Here is a 21,970-nt window from a genome sequence, read left to right as displayed (position 1 = left end):
TTGCCAACTGCTATTTTCCCTACACCTGCTTTCTAGATACATAGAAAATGTCAGTCTCCAGAAATATCACTCCATTAATCTGAATGAGCATAAACGAACTAGAAAGGTTTGTATAAAATGGCATGCCTTCTGCTGCAGAATTTTGGAAAGAATAAATGAAATTATGAGCCTTTGCACAAGTCTGCAAAGTTAAAATACCTGTTATTGAACAGTACACAATGTGAGGAGCAATCTTGTTAATGTCTTCGTACCCCAGGCCCATTTCAGCCAGTTTCCCAGGGACATAATTTTCCACAAAAACATCAGACACAGCTGCAAGCTGAAAGAAAAGACAAAGATGAGTCAGACTTCTTAATCAACTTCTGAAAGTTCAACAAGTTCCCCACATAACTTAATTTAAAATTTCAGTAAACAAGATAGTTCCTGGCTTTCCTACAGTACAGAAGTCACAAGGTAATTGTGACTGGCTTAAATAAACTTGTTATTCTGAACAAATGGCTTCTCTACTCTGGTCAGTTACATTCTAGAAGTGTTGCCTGCCTAGAATGGATTCACTATTAAAATCTTGAATGTACCATATATGTTGTTATATGTTGTCATCATGGCAATTGGCCAAGAGCTGTCTACATTTAACAGGACAAACACTGACATTATATTTGTCTTTCCTAATTTTGGGAATGAGTAGAGAGAAGAGGAAGCACCCTTCATCCATTGCTGTTTTTTCTGTGGCAGAAACAGATGCTTTTGGCAACAGTGTTTTTAATTTCCAAACTATCAATTTCACATATAGTATCTTTTAATATATTTCATGGGCCTGGTGCTTTTTTTTTTTTTTTTTTTTTTTATTTTTTTATTTTTTTTGTTTTTTTTTTTTTTTTTTTTTACATATAACTATCTGATTATGTTACATGAAAATCCTAAAGGCAGCTTCAGGAATAGAATATCCAGTCCTGGAGCCTGACTTTCTGTATCATAGCAGAAATGACAATGCTTATAAACAATGTGATAGGATGCAGCTGCTTTCTAAACCTAGAAAACTCCACGTCAATGGACTGTGTCTCAACATAGCAAACAAAAGACTACCACCCTTTTCTCAAGTGTATCTATTTCTTACGCTCTGCAACTAAAGCTTTTGATCTGGATATATTCTCCATATGCTTTTATAGTTGACCCAAGGGCTTTTGCCAAGAAAGGCAACTTAAAGGTTAAAGATACAGAGATATCTCTTATTATTTTCACCTGTTCAATGAGGGGAAAGGATTTAATATGAGTAAATACTCAAAGGCTAATCCTTGGTTATCAACATTTCCTTTATACTTTATATATTTCCACATAAAGAACCTTTGCATCAATTTAACTAAACCAGTATCCTAAAATTGATTATTGTCAACTTGCCTACACATTAATTTATCTTAAATCAATTTAGTTAAATTGGTGTAACTTTCATGTGTGGATATAGGTTTAAAATTAGTTAAATACATCTATACAGATTTAGCTTCTGCATGTAAATTTACCAACTTAAATTACACAATATAAACCAAGTTTAAATGACTAGATCAGCATCCACACTAAGTTGCACCAGTTGAATCAGAATTAAAAAACACACCCCTTTATATTTAAACCACTACAATTGTCTGTATAGACCAGCCCTAAATCAGTCTGAATTCACGCCTTTTATTTCAGTGTAAGCTTTTATGTAAACCAACCCTCTGTTGCACAATATAGGAAATATCTATTTAGTTATTGTAGAGTTATATAAATAGTCTGATCCAAAGCCTACTGAAATCAATTGAAAGACTGCTAATGATTTTAATGGACTTTGAATCGGAGCCTAAATCATACCTTCATGTATCCCCACAAATGGGAAGTTATATCTGGACATATTTATAAGTGGTTAGGTCATGCGAACAAAGTTAATTATGAACCTCTGGAGAAATAGGCTTATACCTGAGAAGATGGTGGTGGTCATTTAAAGGAATTTGAGAAACAATCCACTGACACATACATTAATTAAGCACAGGCTTTGTGCAAAAGTGAACTGTTTTAGATTATTTCAAGTTGACCAGAGTTCTACTTTCTGGAGCTATCATGTATCTGGCTGATTACTATGTACAGTACATTGGAACAGTTTCCATAAACTAGTGCCATCATAATCAGCAATCACAACCATTATTGTTCTAGCATGTAGGCTGTTTTACTGTATCTAAGGCCAAAGAAAAAGCTAAGCCAGCAAACATTTAACCGGGCAGACAGAAACTGATTCTCATTCAGACAACAAGGCATGCAACTGATGAATGACTGGATTGGCTGCATGGAGGAGACACTAATAACATCCACAGATATTCTATAAATTCGACATAAGGCATTTTAATGTCAAGGGACAGTATCAAGAAAATCCAGGACTACAACGTGACTGGTTTAAAATTATTTAAAGCCTTTTGTGGAATCGTCTCTAGATTTTTAATAAACATTGTTGAATTTTAATGGGGGAGGATTGATTGTTGTTTAATTCACCATTCCATTGCTGAGAAATGAAATGCACACTATTTCGTGGAAGCTACACTTTTTGTAGCTTCCACAAAATAGTGTGCATTTCATTTCTCAGCAATGTACTGGCAGGGAGGAGTCCTGTCTCTCAGGGAGAACAAGGGTTCCACAGAGCTAGTGCCACTGTCAGCGCTAGCCTGGAAGACGGGAGAAGGTAGGACCATAGCCCTCCAACCTCTCTGCACAGGCTAGCAGAACCAGTCAGGTAAGATGGGGAGCACACTTTGAATACTCTTTAAGGGTGTCTTCACTGTAGAATTAATGCAGGCTCTTACTATGTTGTTTCCCCAACCCCCTCTTGTCCACAAACAAAAACATCTCACCAGAGTTTGGTTGTACTTCAGACACAGGGTGGCTGGCCCAGCTGGGGATACAGGCTAGAGCTCAGGTACTACTTTCACTCAGGCTGGTAACTCGCCCACTTTGTAGTGAGGACATAGGCTAACCCTTTCAATTGCTGATAGTCCTCCAATGCTTTCCCACAATTTCCTCCCCCTCTCACCCCAAAGTACCCAGAAGGAGAGACAAGTTATCCCACAACTCACCAGGAAAAAAATCAGAGCAACTCAGTTTACTGCAGCACAAAGAACCATGGAAAATGCCCCCAGAAGTCTAGTGACACACACAGGGGAATGCACCATCAGTGAGGACGCAGTAACTCAGGTTTGGCTTTGCAATGTGGCTGCTCGCACCTGGGCTAGACTAAGGCTGATCACCCAAAGGTGCTGCACTAACTGTACTACTCGGGAGCTCTACGAGCCTTGGTCTCATCCTGATGCCTTGCTGGTGAAATCAGATCACCCTAACCCCGACATAGGGCTGTGACTTAATAGCAACCAAATTCCACTGTTCATTCCCCACTTTAGATCTCTGAATACAAAGTCTAGCTTTCTTATTTTGGTCTCCAATAATGAATGGGAACAAAAAGGCGCATGCACTGGAATTGTACTTAATACAGCTAGTACACTATTCTGTTCAACTTTATATCTTAGTAAAAAGTGGTGGTATAAGTACAAAAAATATAGATCATTTCTGTTTCTCTCTCTCTCATAATTGCACTCATTATTTGGAAAACACCAATACTAAAAACAGATGCTATTTTATTAAAAGAAGAAAATTTTTAGAAAGTAGTATTAATATTGCCAATTTATCCTTTTGGGGAGAACTTTTAAAAGAATTCCATAAAGATAAGTTGTATCCCATCGCACCTATCAATTTCTCTTCTCTGACATAGGCATGAATGTGTGGGATGGATCTGTTGACTTCAGAGACAGAGGCAGTTAGAGCTGTCAATCAACGACAGCAGAAGAGAAAAGGGCCTGCCCGTTAATTTCCCAGAGAGTTTTCCCAAAACTATGGTAACTAATATCAATTTTATGTAAGAACCACTACAAAATTATTTTATAGTAAATGCACAACAGAAATATATCCTACAGACTTATCCTCAGAGAGAGTTTTGATGAATTGGTAAGAAGGGCTGTAAAAAAAAAATATATACTCAGACATATCAACACAAAAGGATGATAGGATGTCAGATAAGTGGACTACTTTTAGAAGAGAGGAAATGACAGATAAGATTAGATTTCTCTCTACTGAGCTGCATATCCACTTATCCATCACATTCTTAGGAAGCAGCCAGCAGTGACCGAAAATATTAGAAAGGGCAAACAGTGATATGAGCTAAGTAGACTAAGGAAGAGCAGCATGAGTTACTGGGGTACCAAAGGGTGAAATAACCTTGTGACTAATTATGTGAGAGCAGATGTCTGGAAACCCATCTTCTATTGCTTTGTAAAAGGATGAAAAATGGACCAGACTGCTGATTTACAGATTTCTCCTGCTGACTTGCAAGCCTCTTCTACCCAAGTTGTTTTGGCTGCATCTGTGGAATGCGCCTGAAGGTTCTTTGAGGCTACTAGTCTTTTGGCTTTGCTCCTTAACACAGCTATCGATACATGTAGTGAACATTTATTTGCATGCCTTCTTTCCCGTATCCAAGATGGAAGTTTAGGAAATAAGACAATTGATTTTCTGAAGTGTTCAGTACTCTGTATATAAAATTTTAATATCCACATCACCTCTAGCTAGAGTACACAACCACTTCTTTCTGGTGCTTGGGATCAGGACATAAGTTAAGGATAGATTATTTCCCAAGACCTGAACTTCTCTTATTCATGAATTTCCTTATGGTATTTAACACAACTTTTTTCTGTATGGAACATATAATACTAGATAAGGCTCAGGATTCAGCATGGAGTGTGCGCCAGATGTATTGACCACTAAGATAAACACCAGTTATAAATCTGCCACTAAAGAAAAAAGTATCCATTCATGCACACCCATTTGGTCAAATCCAGCACTGGGAAGGTCCCATCTTCTGGTTCCAATTTAGGTCCAACTATAATCTCATAAAGATAAATCTGGAAGATTTTAGCACCATATAATCCAAAACCACCAACCTGTTAGCCCCAGACCAGAAACTTTGCCTAAATCTAGTCCAGAACCAAAACACACCTCCTTAGTCCATCTCTACTGTTACTACAACACCACTGCTTTGGTTGCCATTGATGGAAGAGAAAAAAGTTACATTTATGACTGCATCTTCCATAAAGTATGGGGGCTATGGGAAATCAGAGTCAGTAAGGCCTGAATGCTTGCTCTTTAAACCTGAGGTGAATGATTGCACAAATCCTAAATTTGCTTTGTAATTTCTTCTCTGTTAGGCTTCGATTTTCAGTTTTATTTTTTTGTGGGGGAGAAATCAGCCTCCGCTGGAATGATGGTCTCCTTCATTTCCACAGTCACTCTCGTGTCAATTTCAGGCATCTAAACTATTGGTTGGTTCTCCTTTTGGATCTTCTACAGTATCAGGATTTGCCTATTAAGGCATCTGCTGTTGGAAGACTGTTTCCATTCAGACCTATTTACTTCATCTACAGCAGCACTGAGGGAAAAATCTAACTATTTTTTGCTGCTGGTGGGAAACTATTTGCCTGCAGGGGCTTGTTTGGCTTCCTCAAACTACTGCTCCCAGGCCAAGAGAGTCAGGATGACTAAACAATGCAGTTGAAATACTCCTGAGGGAAAAACCTGGTTTGGGGAGCCTACTTAAATTTGTCTGACTCGGAATGAAGAGGCTCCCTCCTCCAAGGGATGAGGAATCTACAGACAAGTAGGACACTAAAAAGGATGAAGCCACATGTTTCCTGAGCATATGACTTTTGGCTTTTCAGTTTTTCTAACACTCCATATATTTTCTAGATATTTTGTAACCCTTGCCTGAGGAATAATCAATTAGCTTGGGGGAAGAGGGACAGAAATTAGCCCTACTTATCTTTTTCCTTTTTAGCTTTTGGCCTTTCAGTAAAATCACTAGGGGAGGAGACCTCAGAAATGACCCATATTTTACCCTAAATGCTCTCTGGGCAACAGAGTCACTTGGAGTTTGCCTATATGAGGAAAGGTGGTTAAGGTGAGGTCCTGCGACTCCTGCCATAACCTGTGTCTACATGAGGGAAATCGTTGGGGTTAGTTAGCATGTTTAGTTACCTAGCCCCAAGCTAATTTTGATAAACAGAACAGAAAGAAACACCATTGTCATAGTCATCAAAGGCAGCCCTGGAGAGAATCAGGAGAACGTGCTGGACAGAGGAAGAAGTTGAGAAGTGGTAGGATGGGGGTCTCCAACCTCCTTCTCTGTTATGGGACTTGATGGATCCTTGCACTGCCACTCCTTACTTGAAGAGTTTACCGTTTCCTGGAATCTGTGTATTTCTTGGCAGGTGGCTGTACATACTATGGGTGCTAGTTGAGCTCTCCCACTAAGCTATACCACTAACAAGCCATCTTCTGGATGCACAGTAAATTTTGGCTCAGTGCCAAGCTGCCCATGTGTTTCTGCTGAGGTGTTAGGTGCGGATATTGTGGGGTGGCAGATGACGGGAGGGAAGCTGCTAAAATACATCAATTTTATATTAAGCACAATTATTTTATTTGTATAATTTTTCCAAACCATGCATAGGAAACCTATGAAGTTAAGTAACAATCAATATTGCCTTTCAGTTCTATTCTGAGGTCTGTCTATGAAAATGACATTATAGGATTCTTGGTTTAAGTTCTCCAAATGATTTCCATATTCTGCATAAGTGAAAAAAACAAACTCAAATTGAAATACATCATTTTATATATCATCACCAGCAAAAAATTGCTCTTTGCTATGTTGGTTCTGCAGGGTTAACAGGAGTAACAAGTAGCAAATCTTGTCTGTCACTAAATTAAACAGGTGAGACATAAATAAGGAATAGCTCTATTGAATACGACGTGCCATTTTTACATAGTTACTTCTGAGAATAAAACCACGTTTTAAGTTCTAAAATGAAAAACTGAAAGAGAGACAGAACAGAAATATGAAGCCTGATCTGGCAAGTGAACAGACATTGAGGCAGCTTTGCTATTCATAGGATCTGATCAACAGTAAACACACGAAAAACATTTCAAATACTGGGGCCCAAGCCTGCTCCCACAGACTTCATTGGGCAGTGAGCAAAGTAGACATATGCAAACATTTGCTATACAATATTGAAAATATAGATGAACAGATGGTTCACCATTCCTAATACAGTGAAATACTCTTAAACATGAATTCCATTTTTCCACATAAAAGCTTTACTCTAAGCACTATAAATGAAAGTGCAATTTCTCATTGCAATGCACTGAAACAATTTGGGACTTAGTGTGAAATACACTTTAAAGAGGATTTCACACTATCCAAACTCACTGTAACTGAGTTGCACTGTATATTGAGTCATTAAGATAAATGTTTAAGTGTATAAAAGAAAATCAGTGTATTGCTGTTTAACACAACTATACAGGTGATACACATTAATCAACAGGGTAATATAGTTAATCAGCCATTATCTTAATGTTTATTCTTTGCTATTATGCTGAAAACAATGTAAAATGCATTATTTACACTGTACCAGAACATACCTCTCTGATTATCTTTGCTCCTTTTGGATTTTTCATATTGACAGCTATACTCTGGTAACAAAAAATACAATATTGTTCGTTATGTGAAAGTCCCTGTGTCACTCACCCTGTTATCTTCTTCCAAATGTAACAAGTCATACATCCTTAATTGTTCAAAATACTCATTCTGGTTCTTTAAAAGAACTATCCAGTTCCAATTTAATGCTAATTTTAATCTCACCACATTTACATATAGTAAGGATTACACAATTGTAAACTACAGTATTTGGGGTTTGTACCCCGTAAAGCATGCTTAAGAAAAACCAGACAATTCGAATTCTTGCTTTGTTAGTTACTGGTTTCTCCCTAATTGTTACAGTTATCTAGTTTGTCAAAAAAAATTGCTTCTGTTCAATATAATCCAGTCTCTAGTACTACTGCAAATATTATCTAAAGAACATAAAAGAAAATTTTTATAAAGTTTGTTCTGAGTTCCTTGTCACAGAAAAACCCAAACCACAATGCACAATAGAGGAGCTTCTGTTTACCTTTTTATTTCGATTTACACTGAGAAAATAAATGCTTTCTGTTCCAACAAAAGGTGGTCCCCAGGCTCTTGTGTCATCACCAACTCCTGAAAATAAGAATGTCACATTTTTGTATCTGTCCAGTATTATACTGCACCAAATACACTGACAAATATGCAGAAAATGAACACTCTGTTCTTCTCCCAGTTTACCTTTAAAATGGTTTAAGCATCAGCTAGGACAGCCAAAACATCTCCTTTAATCACCATTGGTAGACAATGGTTTAGAATCATACATATTTTAGATATTTTTTTATCTGTAAAGAAAAACTCCGAAACCTGATTAAGCAAAACAGGCTTGTTTTTGCCACTGCTGTGGCACTATTTGAAAAATATTTTTATTGCATTCAAAGACAAAAAGTACAGAATAAGAAGGGATGATATGAATATAAAAACAGCTCACTTCAAAAGCAATATTAACTGTTAACATGCTTGAAAATAAATAATTTGAATTGGACTGTGTTGCACTGAGTTGGCAATCCAGTACCCCTTTTGGGTTGACTTCTTGTCCTCCACACTCCCAATTTCATCAAAAATTAAGAATGTCAATCTCTAGCCTTTATGATTGTGAAAAAAACCTTCAAACTGTGAACCAAGCATAACCAATGTTATAATGAGTTTGTAGACAGCCTGAAACAGCTATCAAAAGAATAAAATGTCCTGCTTATCTGTAACTTAGATGTCCAATCACAATAATTTAAATGCCAACATTATTAACTATTTCACTGGTGACCAGAACATGTATAAATAAAAAAAAAAAAAAGGGACGATTATAGTACAAAGATATGCACAATCTACTGTGAGTGACATTTTACTTTGATGCCACAAGTGGGAGGTGCTTGGAAGAGTATCACCACTTTTTTTCCCAGCAGGGAGGAGTAGAAATCAGGGTGCCCACTAAATCTTATCAATGGGGGCTGGGGCAATCCTGAAAAGCCCAGCAAGACATACAACACCCCCAAAAAGCCCAGATTCCCTCAGAGTAGCGTGGGCTTGGTCTGCTCTGGCGGTACATGTGAGACCAGGCAGCTTCCTCTCTCATTCCAATGGCTGCTGCTCCTCCCTCTACCAGAGAATGTCTGCAGCCTCAGACAGGTATCACTGCACCCGTTATGCCTGGGTTCAATTTTGAAGCTTTTCTTCAATCATGAGGGCTAGAAATACATATTTTAAAATGAAAATTTTGATTCAGATGTAATCACATGACTATGGGAGCCACAGCCCTAGGCACGTACCTACTGTGCTTAGACTTTAACCCCTCCCTGTCCATGAATGAATATGAACCCTATGGAAGGGGGAACCAAGCTTGAGTAACCCAGCAGAGCTTAAAGCAGCATATATTATTATTTCACATTTATATTGCAGTAGCACCTAAAGGCAACGGCCAGGTTGAACATCATTGTGCTAGGCATTGTACAAACATATAAAAAATTACAGTTACCAAGAACTCCACATTTTGGTGTCTCAAATGGGAGGAGCTTGGGAAAGTATCATTACACTTTTTTCTACACTCATCCCGTTCAAGCCATGCCATCAATACATTTCTACAGTACCTTCCTATAAGGATCTCAAAGTGGATTACTAACACCAATAATGGAGTAAGTCTAGTAACACCCCTATGAAGTAGGGCTTTTGTCACAGGATAAGTTTATGAACCCACTTTACAGATGTGGGAAGCAGACACTGAGAGGTTAAGTGACTCCTCCGAGATCTGAATGTGATAGAGCTAAGAATAAAATGCAGGTCTCCCAAATCTTAGGTTTGTACTTTAACCACAAGACCCTGCTTCCTCCCTATACCCATTATACTTTGAATCCTAGTTTTCAGTTTCACTTATTGGTATGGGACTGTGAGCTTTCCAAAATTAAACAATTTAAAACCCTAGTAAACAAAGTTGCAGGAGCAAGTCTCAGAGGATGATTTGTTGGCTGAAGTGGTAGAATCCTTTTCTTAGGTGTTCATTGTGGATAGCTTTCCGATTTAAGTATAATAAATGAGTGTGTGGTTTGACTTTAGTGGGGGGGTTTTCAAATAATAAAAAGAGAAACGATTTTTTTTTTAAATGGCCGGAAACTTATGTAAGGAAAAACACATGACATAATGTGCAGCTGCTATGACATATCTGCATGCCTCAAGTGCGTAGTGAGGCACAAGACTGGAGGCCAAATGTGGAAATACCTCTGAAACAACTGCACTCCCTGGAGTTTGTTATTCTACTTGTATAATTTTAAGAGGAGCTCAACTAAACAAATAAAATCTGCAAAATTTAAGAAATGTAGTTATTACACTAGGACAAAGCACTTGTTATTAGTATCTAAAACAAGGAAGTTCTTAAGAAAACTTCTTCAAATCTAAAAAATACCTGCATAGAGTGGGAAGAGAAATCAGTTGTAATAAAGTGAAATATACAAAAGTAGCAGCTTGCTGTGATCCTACAAAACAGAGATAAATTCAGGCCATAACTACCATGCTCAGAGGGAGCCATAAAAAAAAAATGCTAAAATGTTTGGTTTGTTTTGTTTTGTTATCTAAATATTCACTCCTGAAGTCTGTTAACCTCGGACATTTCCAGAGCTAGAAGTGAATGTTCTGTGGGAAGCTGAGAATCTCCCTTTCCAATGGAATAAAGATCCCATTTCTATTCATGGCCGGATACAAAATACTGGAATGTAAGTTTGTAACAATTTTATACACAGAAAATCTTTCACTGGTACAAAATTGAATTTACATTTAGGGGAAAGAGAAGGAGACATTTCTCTGGCAGGTTGTTTTTTAAGTCAGATACTTGAAACTGCTCAGTGATTTGGAATATTAGAATCAGCCTCAGGAAGATGAATCAGTGGGCAAAGACACCTTTTAATCAATGAATCCAAGTGCTTGTAATCCCCATTTCAAGACATGTGTAACAACAAGAAAAAGGAAAGAAAATAGTTACTGTAATCTAGACATTTTAGTTTTTTTTAAATGAAGCTCTAGTCTCTTGTTTCTTGCCATACCAATCTGTTCAATTCTACTTCAATATCTCTGACTTATGTGCCTAATTGTGGCCAACCTCAAGAGGCAAGTAATTTGCTCAGTATTCTACCTCTGTGCAACAAAATGTACTCCAGCTTAAGTTCACACAGAAAAGCTTTAGCTCAGGGCATATTAAACTACTGAAACATAATACAGTGATGGGAAAACACCTGCTTGTTCCCTTACTGGTATGGGATGTGTCCTATGGATGTTTACTCTGGTACAGTGCAAAATACACTTAAAATTCACAATGTTCGACTAATGCAATATGAATCTACATCAGTGGTTCTCAACCCGCAGGACACTTGCAGCCCATGTGACAACCTCAGAGCCATACAGATAGTATATATATTGTGTGGATGTGGCCTACATAAAACAGAGAGCTGCATATGCGACCCGCATATGCGACCCACAATGGTAAATAGGTTGAGAACCACTGATCTATATTATTTTCTTGGTGGGATAAGGTATTCCTAATTTTATATGCTTACCTAATTTTCATTCAGGACACATTTTTTTAAAGAGAATGTTAACTCAAACATTGCTCAAACTGTAGATTTTTAAAAAAATAAATTAGAAATATTTCTAAACACAAGCTAACATTCCCCTTCAGCATTTGCAATCCAAACATTGCAGCACTAAGAACCTATCCAAGCTGAAGCAAATTCAAAGAAGTGGGCAAACAACATAAACAGTTTAAGTAACTGTTTTAAATCCTTCAACTTTGATCATCTAGGCTTTTATTTGTGAACGGGCATGCATTCCTCCCCTCCACCCCCCCCAGCTACCCCAGGAATGGCTCTGACTTTCTTATTTTAGTGTCCACGCTGTATAATTTATTCAAGTCCCCTCCACTAACACCTGTACAGTGCAACACAACAATCCTAATCTCTCTGACCTTCAGCTCCTGTTCATCAGGGACCAGGGAGGAAATAAGATCTCCCTTCCTTGGAATTTCCTTCAATCTGGGCTCAGCTAGCCCTGTACTCCATGCTCTAGCACTTCCTTTCTGCCTTTTATCAAGATAATCAGCTGATGGGCCAATTAATTCCTTAAATCACACAGCTTCCTTGTCTGATTAACTACTTCCTCCTTATTTCCTCAATCAGCCATCACTGGGGAAGCTAATTGAGGCCACAGTGATCAGAGTGCTGACCCTCTATTAGACCTCAGCACTCTGTCACAATGAATAACATAATGAAGTAAGAGTTTGCATAAAATAGGATTTTTAAATTGGCAATTCCTCTTTAAAATCCACGTACAGAGCCTAATAACCATACAATTTCCATCCCTTACATACAGAGCTGTGTTGCACATTCAGTTAAGAAATTTTCACATGGCTCCTGCTAAAATCATTGTTCTTAGAAAATATACCTATAACATCATGTTCTACACCTACTTAAATCTCCGCCAACTCACAGAGTTTAAGCCAATTTTGTTCAACTTACCATTATGTATTTCCCTATATGTTATTTGAATGAATGACATATATTTTCTATGGATGTTTCAGTTCTGGTTTGCCCCCCATTACATATGCATTTCACAGAAATCCATTCTGCAATCACATGCTATTTACAACCAATAGGGAACAAGACTAAAAGTTCCTATTCCTAATCTAGGTACTCCTAAATTTACAATTATACTCATTTCTATCAGGCTATCCAGATTCTTATACTGGCACCTATCAGCTGGTGAAAAATAAGGCCAGCTCCTGGGCAGTTGGCTCCCCCTCGGTTCCTTGGAAAGGAGGGGCAGAAGGAACAAGAACTCAGAGCTGCAGCAGCAGCAGTAGCAGTCATGGCCTTCAGGGTTTGGGAATCCTGCAGAGAGGTGGGCCAGCCTAAATCACTTGTACTGGGGATATAGTGGGAGAGCCTGGACAGGAATAGAAAGAGATCTGCAACTCAGCAAAATCACATGCATGGATCTGAACCCTGAAAACACTGGTATCTATTTTGTTGCCTTCTTTTGGAACACCAGCTATATCCAGGCAAATATGGCTATATTTAGTTACATTTGGAAAGGACACAATCTTCCCGCTCCCCAAAAATGTCTACCCAAAATAATTAATACCAGTCATATTTCTCCTTTGTAGAATTATAATTTCATATACTGTCAATGTTTTACAGAAGCTTTCACCTATTGGAGAGTTTTTTGTAATGAGAGTCATAATCACTGTTCCCTCTAGATGTACAGGGTAAGAGAGGAAAGAAGCATTGGTGCTTTCACCTTTCAGAAGTCAATAAAAGAGTCCTAATTTCATAGCTTCATCTTGGGGCCTAGTTGCATCAATTTATGCTAACAAGGCATTATGCAATGCCTTTTATTGCACCCCTAGTTTGGCGCCACCACTGTAACAATGCTGTGCCACTCCTATACACTGATAATTGTAGCAACAACAGATCAGACTGTATCTCAAAATAAAGATTCTATTTTCATAGTATCAGGAACCTAATGCTAAAGTTTTACACAAACCCATAAATTTCTATTGCATTAATGGCAGTTACTCTTGGAAATCCTCTGTGTACTGATGGGAGAAAAGAGCCCAGAATGACCAGTTAGAAACCTGGTGTTTCAATCAGTAACAGATGTCTGATTAATATGCCAGAGGCAAATGATTCACTAAATCCAGCTGTAAAAGCAGATGGTGTATTTTATTTCCAGGGGTCAAACAGAATGGGAGTGCTTCTGCAGCATTCCCAACCCTTGCCTAAGAAGCAAGTGATGAGACCAGGAAATCAATCAAAGGTCTTTCATGTGGTAATATAGAACAACTAATCTCAGGGCCATCAGTTTATGAGATCTAACAAGGTCACCACATAAAGTGTAATATGTTGCCATATATCAGTGATAACATCAGTCCAGTTATACATCTCTAGGTAAAAAACCTATTCCGGATTCAAAACAATTCCATTTAGCATGATAGGCCCCAACCATTTCGCATATGCTGGCCCCAAACCTCCTGACTCTTGTACTAATTTTTACCTTTTTTTGTCTGTTTTAAATAAGCTGCCTTATTCACAATTGGCTTTGCAGGTAGAGCAAAGCATATGTTTTAACTGGTAGCCTGCAGCTATCCTCTGAAGCCACCAACAATACGTAAGGGTCATAACAGTATAGAAAAAAAATTAGAAGTAACTATATTTCTTGTCCTATAATGAGATTATAAACTTCTTGGGGCAAGGACAATCTTGTCATTAATTGTGTGTACAGCACCTAGCACAGTGAGGCTCTGCTCCCTGACTGGGGCCTCTAGGTACTCCTGTAATAAAAATAAATCATAAAAATAATAGATAATTTCTGGAAGGATGCTGTTTGTCGTGACATTATAGTTCAGACTGCAGCACTTTTTCCCTAAACCCTATTTTAAAAGCCTTTTCATGTGATAAAGAAAACTCCCTAGGCCAAAGGAGAATCTTTCTAAATAATTTAAAGGAAAACAATCTAAATTTCAAGTCACAGGTAACGTACATTTCACGTCTAAAGTCTTTTGCTAAGTGGATTAAAATTATTTTCTGAATTCAAAACCCAAAAAGGACTTGATCTCAGGGCAGGTCTTCACTACAGGGGGGGGGTCGATTTAAGATACGCAAATTCAGCTACGCGAATAGCGTAGCTGAATTCGACGTATCGGAGCCGACTTACCCCCCTGTGAGGACGGCGGCAAAATCGACCTCCCAGTCGACGGCGCTTACTCCCACCTCCGCTGGTGGAGTAAGAGCGTCGATTCGGGGATCGATTGTCGCGTCCCGACGAGACGCGATAATTCGATCCCCGAGAGATCGATTTCTACCCGCCGATTCAGGTGGGTAGTGTAGACCTAGCCTTAGAACTTCAGACTTCTCATGCCCTTATCCTTCCTAAAAGACTTAAGGACATAAGTTACTTCTGAACAAAACTTATCTACACTTACCACTAAATTACAGTTTTTAGAATAAACTGACAGGAGAAGCTCCAGTAACTAGACCAGCAAGTATGCCAGCAACTAGTTCTCCACCAGTGAGTCTGCAGGAAACTGGAAATAGAATGATATCCACAGGGCCCCAAAAAAGAGTCAAAACCTGTAGGCTGCATAGTAATAGTTAACGAATTAAAGTTTTCCAAGGGCCTAGACAGACACACACCACCACTCAACCTAGCATTTTCTTTCTCCTCACTTCTGCAGGGTGGGAGGGGGAGAAAAGCAGGCAAGGGAATTGCATTTTACATGTTCAGCCCATACTGTGCTCCCCAAACCCCTAATGGGCCTTGACTATAAATCAAAGTGCCTCCAAGGATTGCAGGGCACCCCTTAAAACAGCACAGAGGAAAAAAACTATTCAAAAGTACATAGACAACTAATGATTAAACTGATCCTCAGTCCGATTATATTAAGAAACCTTACCTGGTCTTTCCACTTTAATAACTTCTGCTCCTAGGTCTCCTAAATTCATTGTTGCAAAGGGTCCTGCAAGTACCCTGCAATATTAAAAAGCAGTGGGTTTTCATAGTTGTTCTGTCACAGCATTTGAATCTCAGAAAACTATTCTGAACTACAAACAGCAAACACAAACCTTGTTAGATCAAGAATTTTCACACCTTCTAGCGGCTTCACCTTATTAGCACCTGGTAAGAAAGAGAAAACAATATTTTACTTGTGAACCTCTTTTTTTAAGGAGACTAATGTCTCTCCGTGGAAGTCTGAAATAACTGCTGTATCACACTCTGCCTTGTTACCCACATTGCGTAAAATAGGGATAACAGCAGCTTCAGATATATAAAATCAGTTGTTTGTAAAGCATGATATAAATTATTAGTATTGTAGAGCCTGTTTTAAACCCCTTAGAACACTACAATATACTGTTATTTTGTTATTTTTAAAAGTGCCTGTTACATACATAGACATTACGCTGATAAGCAGCAGCCTGTGTAGAAAGATCCAATAAACTCATAGCAGTCAGTGTCAAGAAGATATATGAATTAAAACTAATGGATAACAGACTGACATGAAGTAACGACTCCCCAGCTGCAGAGTTGTTTGACCTATGCTGACAATCAAAAGTAGGGTCAGCACTTACAACACACACAAAAAGTGTGTCTTCACATTTTAAAAGGCACTTGAAAACTGAAGCAGATGAGCACAAACCAAGAAAATATTTGTTCTGTCTGATAGCACTCATGATGGTAAATATATGCTCAAGAAATTTATCCACACATTTTTCCTTCCTTCTCCCCCCTTTCCTCTCAACCATGACCATCGCTGAAAACTATATGAAGGATATTAAACCCCAAGGGGACATGCAGTCTAGGTCACAGGTGTTACAGATCTTCTGGGTGATCTTGGGCACATCACTTAACCCCTCTGTAAAATGGGGGATAATAATATTTCGCTACCTCATACGGATGTTGTGAGGTGTATTAATTAATATCAGTGAGATGTTCAGATACTATGGTGATAAATGCCATAGCAATTTCAATAAATAAATAAAAATCAGACCTCTGTTAAAACTAGAAAGGTTACATAGCATTAGCCAGGAGGAACTCATCTTTACTCATGTACTTGTTCAAACAACGGGAAAAGACAAAGTATTGTAAGACTGTCTCACTTTCTCTCTAACCATCAGTTACAAAGCATGCACACAGAGTATTAGGATGGACTGGGAATTTAAGGCCCCTGCTCAAATATTTTAATTCATCACACTGCACTCAATGAAAAAAGTGTCTTCAATTGTAAGACATTTTCCTCAATTATTACAAATCTCTCCAGAGGGATTTGGGTGGTTTGTTTTGTTGTTGTTACTGTTGTTGTTGCCATGAGGAAGTGTGATATGCAGACTAGTCAGCATTTAAAAAAAAAATGTCTGTCTAAATATTTGCCTCATAGTTGTTTTGCACATCTTAAACACAGGAAGTCAGGTACACATGTTTAGTACTGTTGTATTTCACTGTAAATACTGGAGAGGTTGAAAAATAGTTTACTAGTAATTATGCTGGATATCAATATAAAATACTTGGTGGTACAACCTCAATAAAGCCACACATAGCTTGATGACGCTTAATCAGCCCTCCATCTGTAAACTCACTTAGGCCCCAGATGATAAGAATTTAACCATATGCTTAACTTTAAGCAGGTAAGTTGTCCTATCTACTTCATTAAGACTGACTACTCTCGTGCTTAACGGTAAGCATATGTTTAAGTGTGTTTTAAGTGCTGAATCAGGGCATTACAGAAGAACACAACTTTATAAGAACATCTGCAGATGACGAAAAGTCTGCCTTTCTTTCCATCCCCTCCAAAACTCGCAATCTCTTCACTATGCCACAGACCATATGGAGCCTGATTTTCTCCCTTTCTCATACATACACTACCACAGCAACAGTAGTTTCCCAATTAAAGGCACTTCCAGACTCAAAAAGTTCTGCAGCTGTAGTTGACAGTCCTTTAGGAGTCCCCTCAGACTCTCTAAGGGAAGTCTGCAAAGTATTTAGATTTCACCTGTTAAAATATGCATTTACACAAAGCCATAATTAACAAGATAATGAGTCACCATTATTATCATATCATTCATATTACGGTATTAATTAGGAACCCCAATCAATGATCATGGCCCCACTGGAGTAGGGGTCAGCATAGGAGAAAGTGCAGAGGTGTTTCTGGGAGAAGCGGTCTGTTGGGCAATAGATACGGGAAGTTGAATAGGGGTGTTGTCCCAATGACAGAAATAGAGGCGAGGGGAAGGTCTGTGGAAGGTAGATCAAAAGCTTGGTTCAGAAAGTTTCAGAAGCAATGCCAGCGAGCGGAACTACTCTTGCCTAATCATCTATGAATTTACATGATGCCTCAGTTTTGGTTTATGATAGTAAGCCAATGAGCTGCAGACTGATTTTACATGATACACTCGATCTATACCCACTTGATCACCAGAGAAATAATAGTTCTAATACACTAGTCATGTGAACACTGCCAAAATCATTCCCTGAGTCCTACTATCCCAGTATCAGCCCCCATCTTCATCCTCTCCTGTGCCAGTTATTGATTTCTTAAGTAAACCAAATAGTACCAACTTCACCTTTTATTGAATTAAGCCTATAGCTCAACTACGGCAAGAATTCCTCTCTCTCAGGTGTAGCTATACCATATTTGCAGATTGTTTATTCCTATAATAAACTGGACAAACACATGGACCTCTATTACAAGTAGCTCTGATTGAGAAAAAAATAATCAGGCCCACTCAAACTTTGTAGACTCTGAGGGTATTTTAAACTGAAGAGTCTCCCACATTACATTTAGTACACTTTACACAGGCAGGATCGTGTCAGGTGTGTTATCGTATCTTATAACAACATTAACAAAAAAAAAACCCCAGAAGTTATTTCATAGTAGAATTGATTTGTACTACTTTTAATCCTGAAAATCTTAGTTTTCTTTTATATTTTAAAACAGAGGCAGATATAGGAGAAAGGGGACAAAAGGAAGCATTCTGTCGGCCTGATTCTTCTCTCACATCACTTTTACACCAATGCTGCTCCACTGTCTTCAACTAAGTTACTTCTGATTTATATCTGGGCAAGTGAGGAGAATCAAGCCCTCCTCGACTGAATTGCAAAGTAGATATTCTCTCATTCATGCAGACTGCCTCCCGTGGCCACATTTACTCATTGTGTAAGTAGATGCAGCGTCAATGCACACACTTACACCAGCAATCAATCTGGATGAATAGTGAAAGTACAAGCTACTGCTGTGGTGTGATCATTCCAGTTCAGCTGCTTATATTTGTATTTGGTATTTGAAACAGATTAGAAAATGAGCAAATCAATTCTGCTTATTAAATGGCCACCAGAAAGTAGGTTTTTTTAATTAAAGATAAAAATAGAACTTGCAGGAAAGGAGACAGTGAATCCATTATGCAATCACCAAACAGTGAAAAGTTTTGTTAAATAATAGGAGGCTCACAAAATGGGTTGTTTGCCCATAAAATGGAAACAAACAAACAGCTTTTGTAACTGAACTAAAAAGTGTAACACATTCTCTATATATTGCTGTTACTAGTCTGATCATTAGTTCTTCTTGGGCTCCAGCCCCTCCCATGATTCTCCCTTTATTTTTTTGCCACCTGCATACATTCATTGACCACCCTGGAAAGTCTGCATTAGAATCAGAACCTTTTGAGTTCTTCCTCAGCCACTGTGGAAAATTATACCCCAAAGCCAGATGTACATTTTCATTTAGAAAAAAATAATCATTTGCAATCAAGACAGTTATGGTTTTAGTAATGCTGCAGCAAGAGTGTAGAGTCAAGTCCAATTTCAGATAAACTTAAAAAAAATTCCTTAAAATGCTAGGGGACAAAGAAAACTATCTAGAAAACTATGTGAATTCAGTCTGCTATCGTTGAAAGATATTATTAGTGTCATATTCTCATGTCCTGCATGGACATTAAAATATCCCATCATATTTTTCCTAAAAGCAGAAGTTTCCCTCGGTAACTGCAGCCCTAGAGGTAGCTGCATTTCAGTGTTTGTGTGTGTGGCGCTCTCAGCGCCTTTGGGGAATGAACGACTTTATTATAGCGCATCACACGTATAGCGTAATTCTCAACCAAGCAAATATTTATGTTGGCTTGTCCCTTATCATCCAGCTCTGTAAAAGCTTGTTTTTCTAAACTAAGGTAGCTGGGGCAGGAAACATGTTGGTTGTTTGGCAAAGGTCTCTCATCTGTACATAGGGTGACCAGATAGCAAGTGTAAAAAATCAGGACAGGGGGTGGGAGGTAATAGGTGCCTATATAAGAAAAAGCCCCCAAAATCAGGACAGTCCCTATAAAATCAGGACATCTGGTCACCCTACCTGTACACATAAATAATAATAGTATGAAGAGACGCTTGCTCTGAGATACTTTTAAGTAAAACTTCTCCTGGACTTTGATTCCTTTCCACCGCCCTGCGCACGTGTTACATGATACACACGATCCACGGTGTCCAGGCCAGATAAAACAAGTGGTTTATTAAATTAAGAGTTTAAAAGAAGTGGCTACCTGGCTGGAGAGAGCTTCCCTGCACCCCTCTGCTGCTGCTAGGTGAGGAGAGGATTCTCAGAGGGCTGGGGCAGAGGGGCGAGGCAGGGCAGCCACTGCTGCTAGGGAGAGTGGGGCACAGACTCCTCCTGCGCCTGACACAGGAGCAACCCCTTCTTCGCAGCACAGCGCTCAGCATTGCTGCGGCTGTCAGCCCGAGCCGAGACAATCACACGCTTCAGAGGCACGGTGGGCTACGTACTGAGGCACAGGACAGACTCACTGCGAGCAGTAGCGACCGCTATCAGAGCCGCAGGCACTCGGGGAAAAGGACTGGAGGAGGAGCGTCAGTGTCCGATTTGACTCGGCCCCTTCCCACCTCCGTGTGTGTGAAAAATGTGCCCAGTCTGGTATACTGCGCAGGCGCAGTTCTACGCTGCTTCCAGTCTACCCTTTCCACGCGGAAATTCTCCCACCCTTTCGCACCGCGCAGGCGTAGTTCTCAATGTCTCTCCCATTTTTTCTCGGAGAGTGAAAATGGTCTCAGCTGTGTGGACTACGCAAGCGCGACGCTAAATGTCTCCTAGTCCCTTCTCTGTGAGTGCGACAATGAGACCACCTTTCCTTGTGGTAGTGGGAAGTTCAGGAGTGGGAGACTAGGGTTCAGGCTTGTGGGGAAAACTCTCAACCCCAGTCACGGTCAGGGAGTTCTCAGACTTTGTTTCACTATGGTTTATTGCTTTACTCTTCTAGGGAAGATGGGGACTTAGGTGGCTTTCTCGTACATTTTGCTCCCAGAGGAGCAATTTTTGTTCTGTATTACCCCTCTGCTAAATCCTTTTCAGACTGAGCACTGCTGCTTCACATAAACCCAGAGTGGCATAAATTTTGCCCCGTGCTGTGAAGTTTTATTCTGCCTGGTTGAGCAAATAGTTGGGAAGAATCCCTCTTGTACTAATTTACTTTGTGTAAAACTAGAGTTGGCATATTCATCCCATACATTTGTAAGGCATCCATCATAAGGTTACCAGAGTGTCCTTTACAATATATAGCTCACAAATGTATTATACTTTTCCCCCAGTAAGGAAGGAAATTCCTTACTGCCCTAGAAACTGATGATCATCCTCTAGGATATGTTGCCAGAGGATGATAAGAGGAGAGTTCCACCAGTTGCATTTAATCAGCATTTAAGAGATGTATCTTATTTTTTTCCAGAGAAAGTTTACCAAGTTTAAACTCTAGCATACTTTTGTTGAGCAACTTTCAGAGCTTCTTGTACAGGGTGGGAAACATAAAGTTTGTTACTGTTATTTGTACTTCTACGTATTTGAGAGGCATTCAGGTATTACAGTGATGAAACCATATAAGTATGTTGGTAGACACATAAATAGGTAGGTAAACCAATCACAGAACATATCTGCTGCAGATTCCCACAAGTATTTTGTTGGAAATCAACAATTTGAGCTATTCTGGGGGAAATGAATCAACAAGGCATTAGTTTAATACAGTCTCAACTAGGTTGTAAAGTTAAGACCTCTTTCATGTGGAGCACAGTTTAAACTTCATTGAGGTAAACAGGTTATGTTACTTTTGTTTGGTTTGAAATGGTATTCTGCAAGGTTGGTTTATAAAATGCAGCAATTTATGGCTTGTATTTGTAATTTCTTTTTGCTTAGCTCTTTTAAAAAATGCAAAAGATTAAATTAACTTCAACATTGCAAATTTTAACACCTAAATGACAGGTAATAAAAAAGTTATAGGTGCTCATGCTGAAGTAGAAAGGCGGCTATGCATTGGTCCACCCACACAGAGCGCAGCATTGAGGCCTAGTTCTCAAAGCAATGCTAGAATCTTGGACGGT

General features: G+C 38.9%; 1 protein-coding gene across 1 annotated transcript in view; it reads right to left on the bottom strand.

Annotated features, from left to right (window-relative positions):
* Positions 1-20,308, bottom strand: part of LOC113406995 (succinate--hydroxymethylglutarate CoA-transferase-like) — a 243,664-nt gene extending 223,356 nt beyond the window's left edge. The window contains exons 1-6 of the mRNA XM_029912065.1: positions 20,131-20,308; positions 15,670-15,721; positions 15,501-15,574; positions 8,064-8,149; positions 7,537-7,587; positions 199-319 (exon numbers count right to left, since the gene is read on the bottom strand). Of these exons, the coding sequence (XP_029767925.1) occupies positions 199-319; positions 7,537-7,587; positions 8,064-8,149; positions 15,501-15,574; positions 15,670-15,721; positions 20,131-20,308 (562 nt within the window). The remainder of the gene's footprint in view (positions 1-198; positions 320-7,536; positions 7,588-8,063; positions 8,150-15,500; positions 15,575-15,669; positions 15,722-20,130) is intronic.
* Positions 20,309-21,970: the final 1,662 nt, after the last annotated feature.

The sequence above is a fragment of the Terrapene carolina genome, unplaced genomic scaffold (assembly GCF_002925995.2).
Source record: "Terrapene carolina triunguis isolate 2854851 unplaced genomic scaffold, T_m_triunguis-2.0 Scaffold179, whole genome shotgun sequence".
NCBI lineage: Eukaryota > Metazoa > Chordata > Testudines > Emydidae > Terrapene > Terrapene triunguis.
The sequence above is the reverse complement of the archived record's forward strand: the minus strand, read 5'-3'. Positions and strand labels throughout refer to the sequence as shown.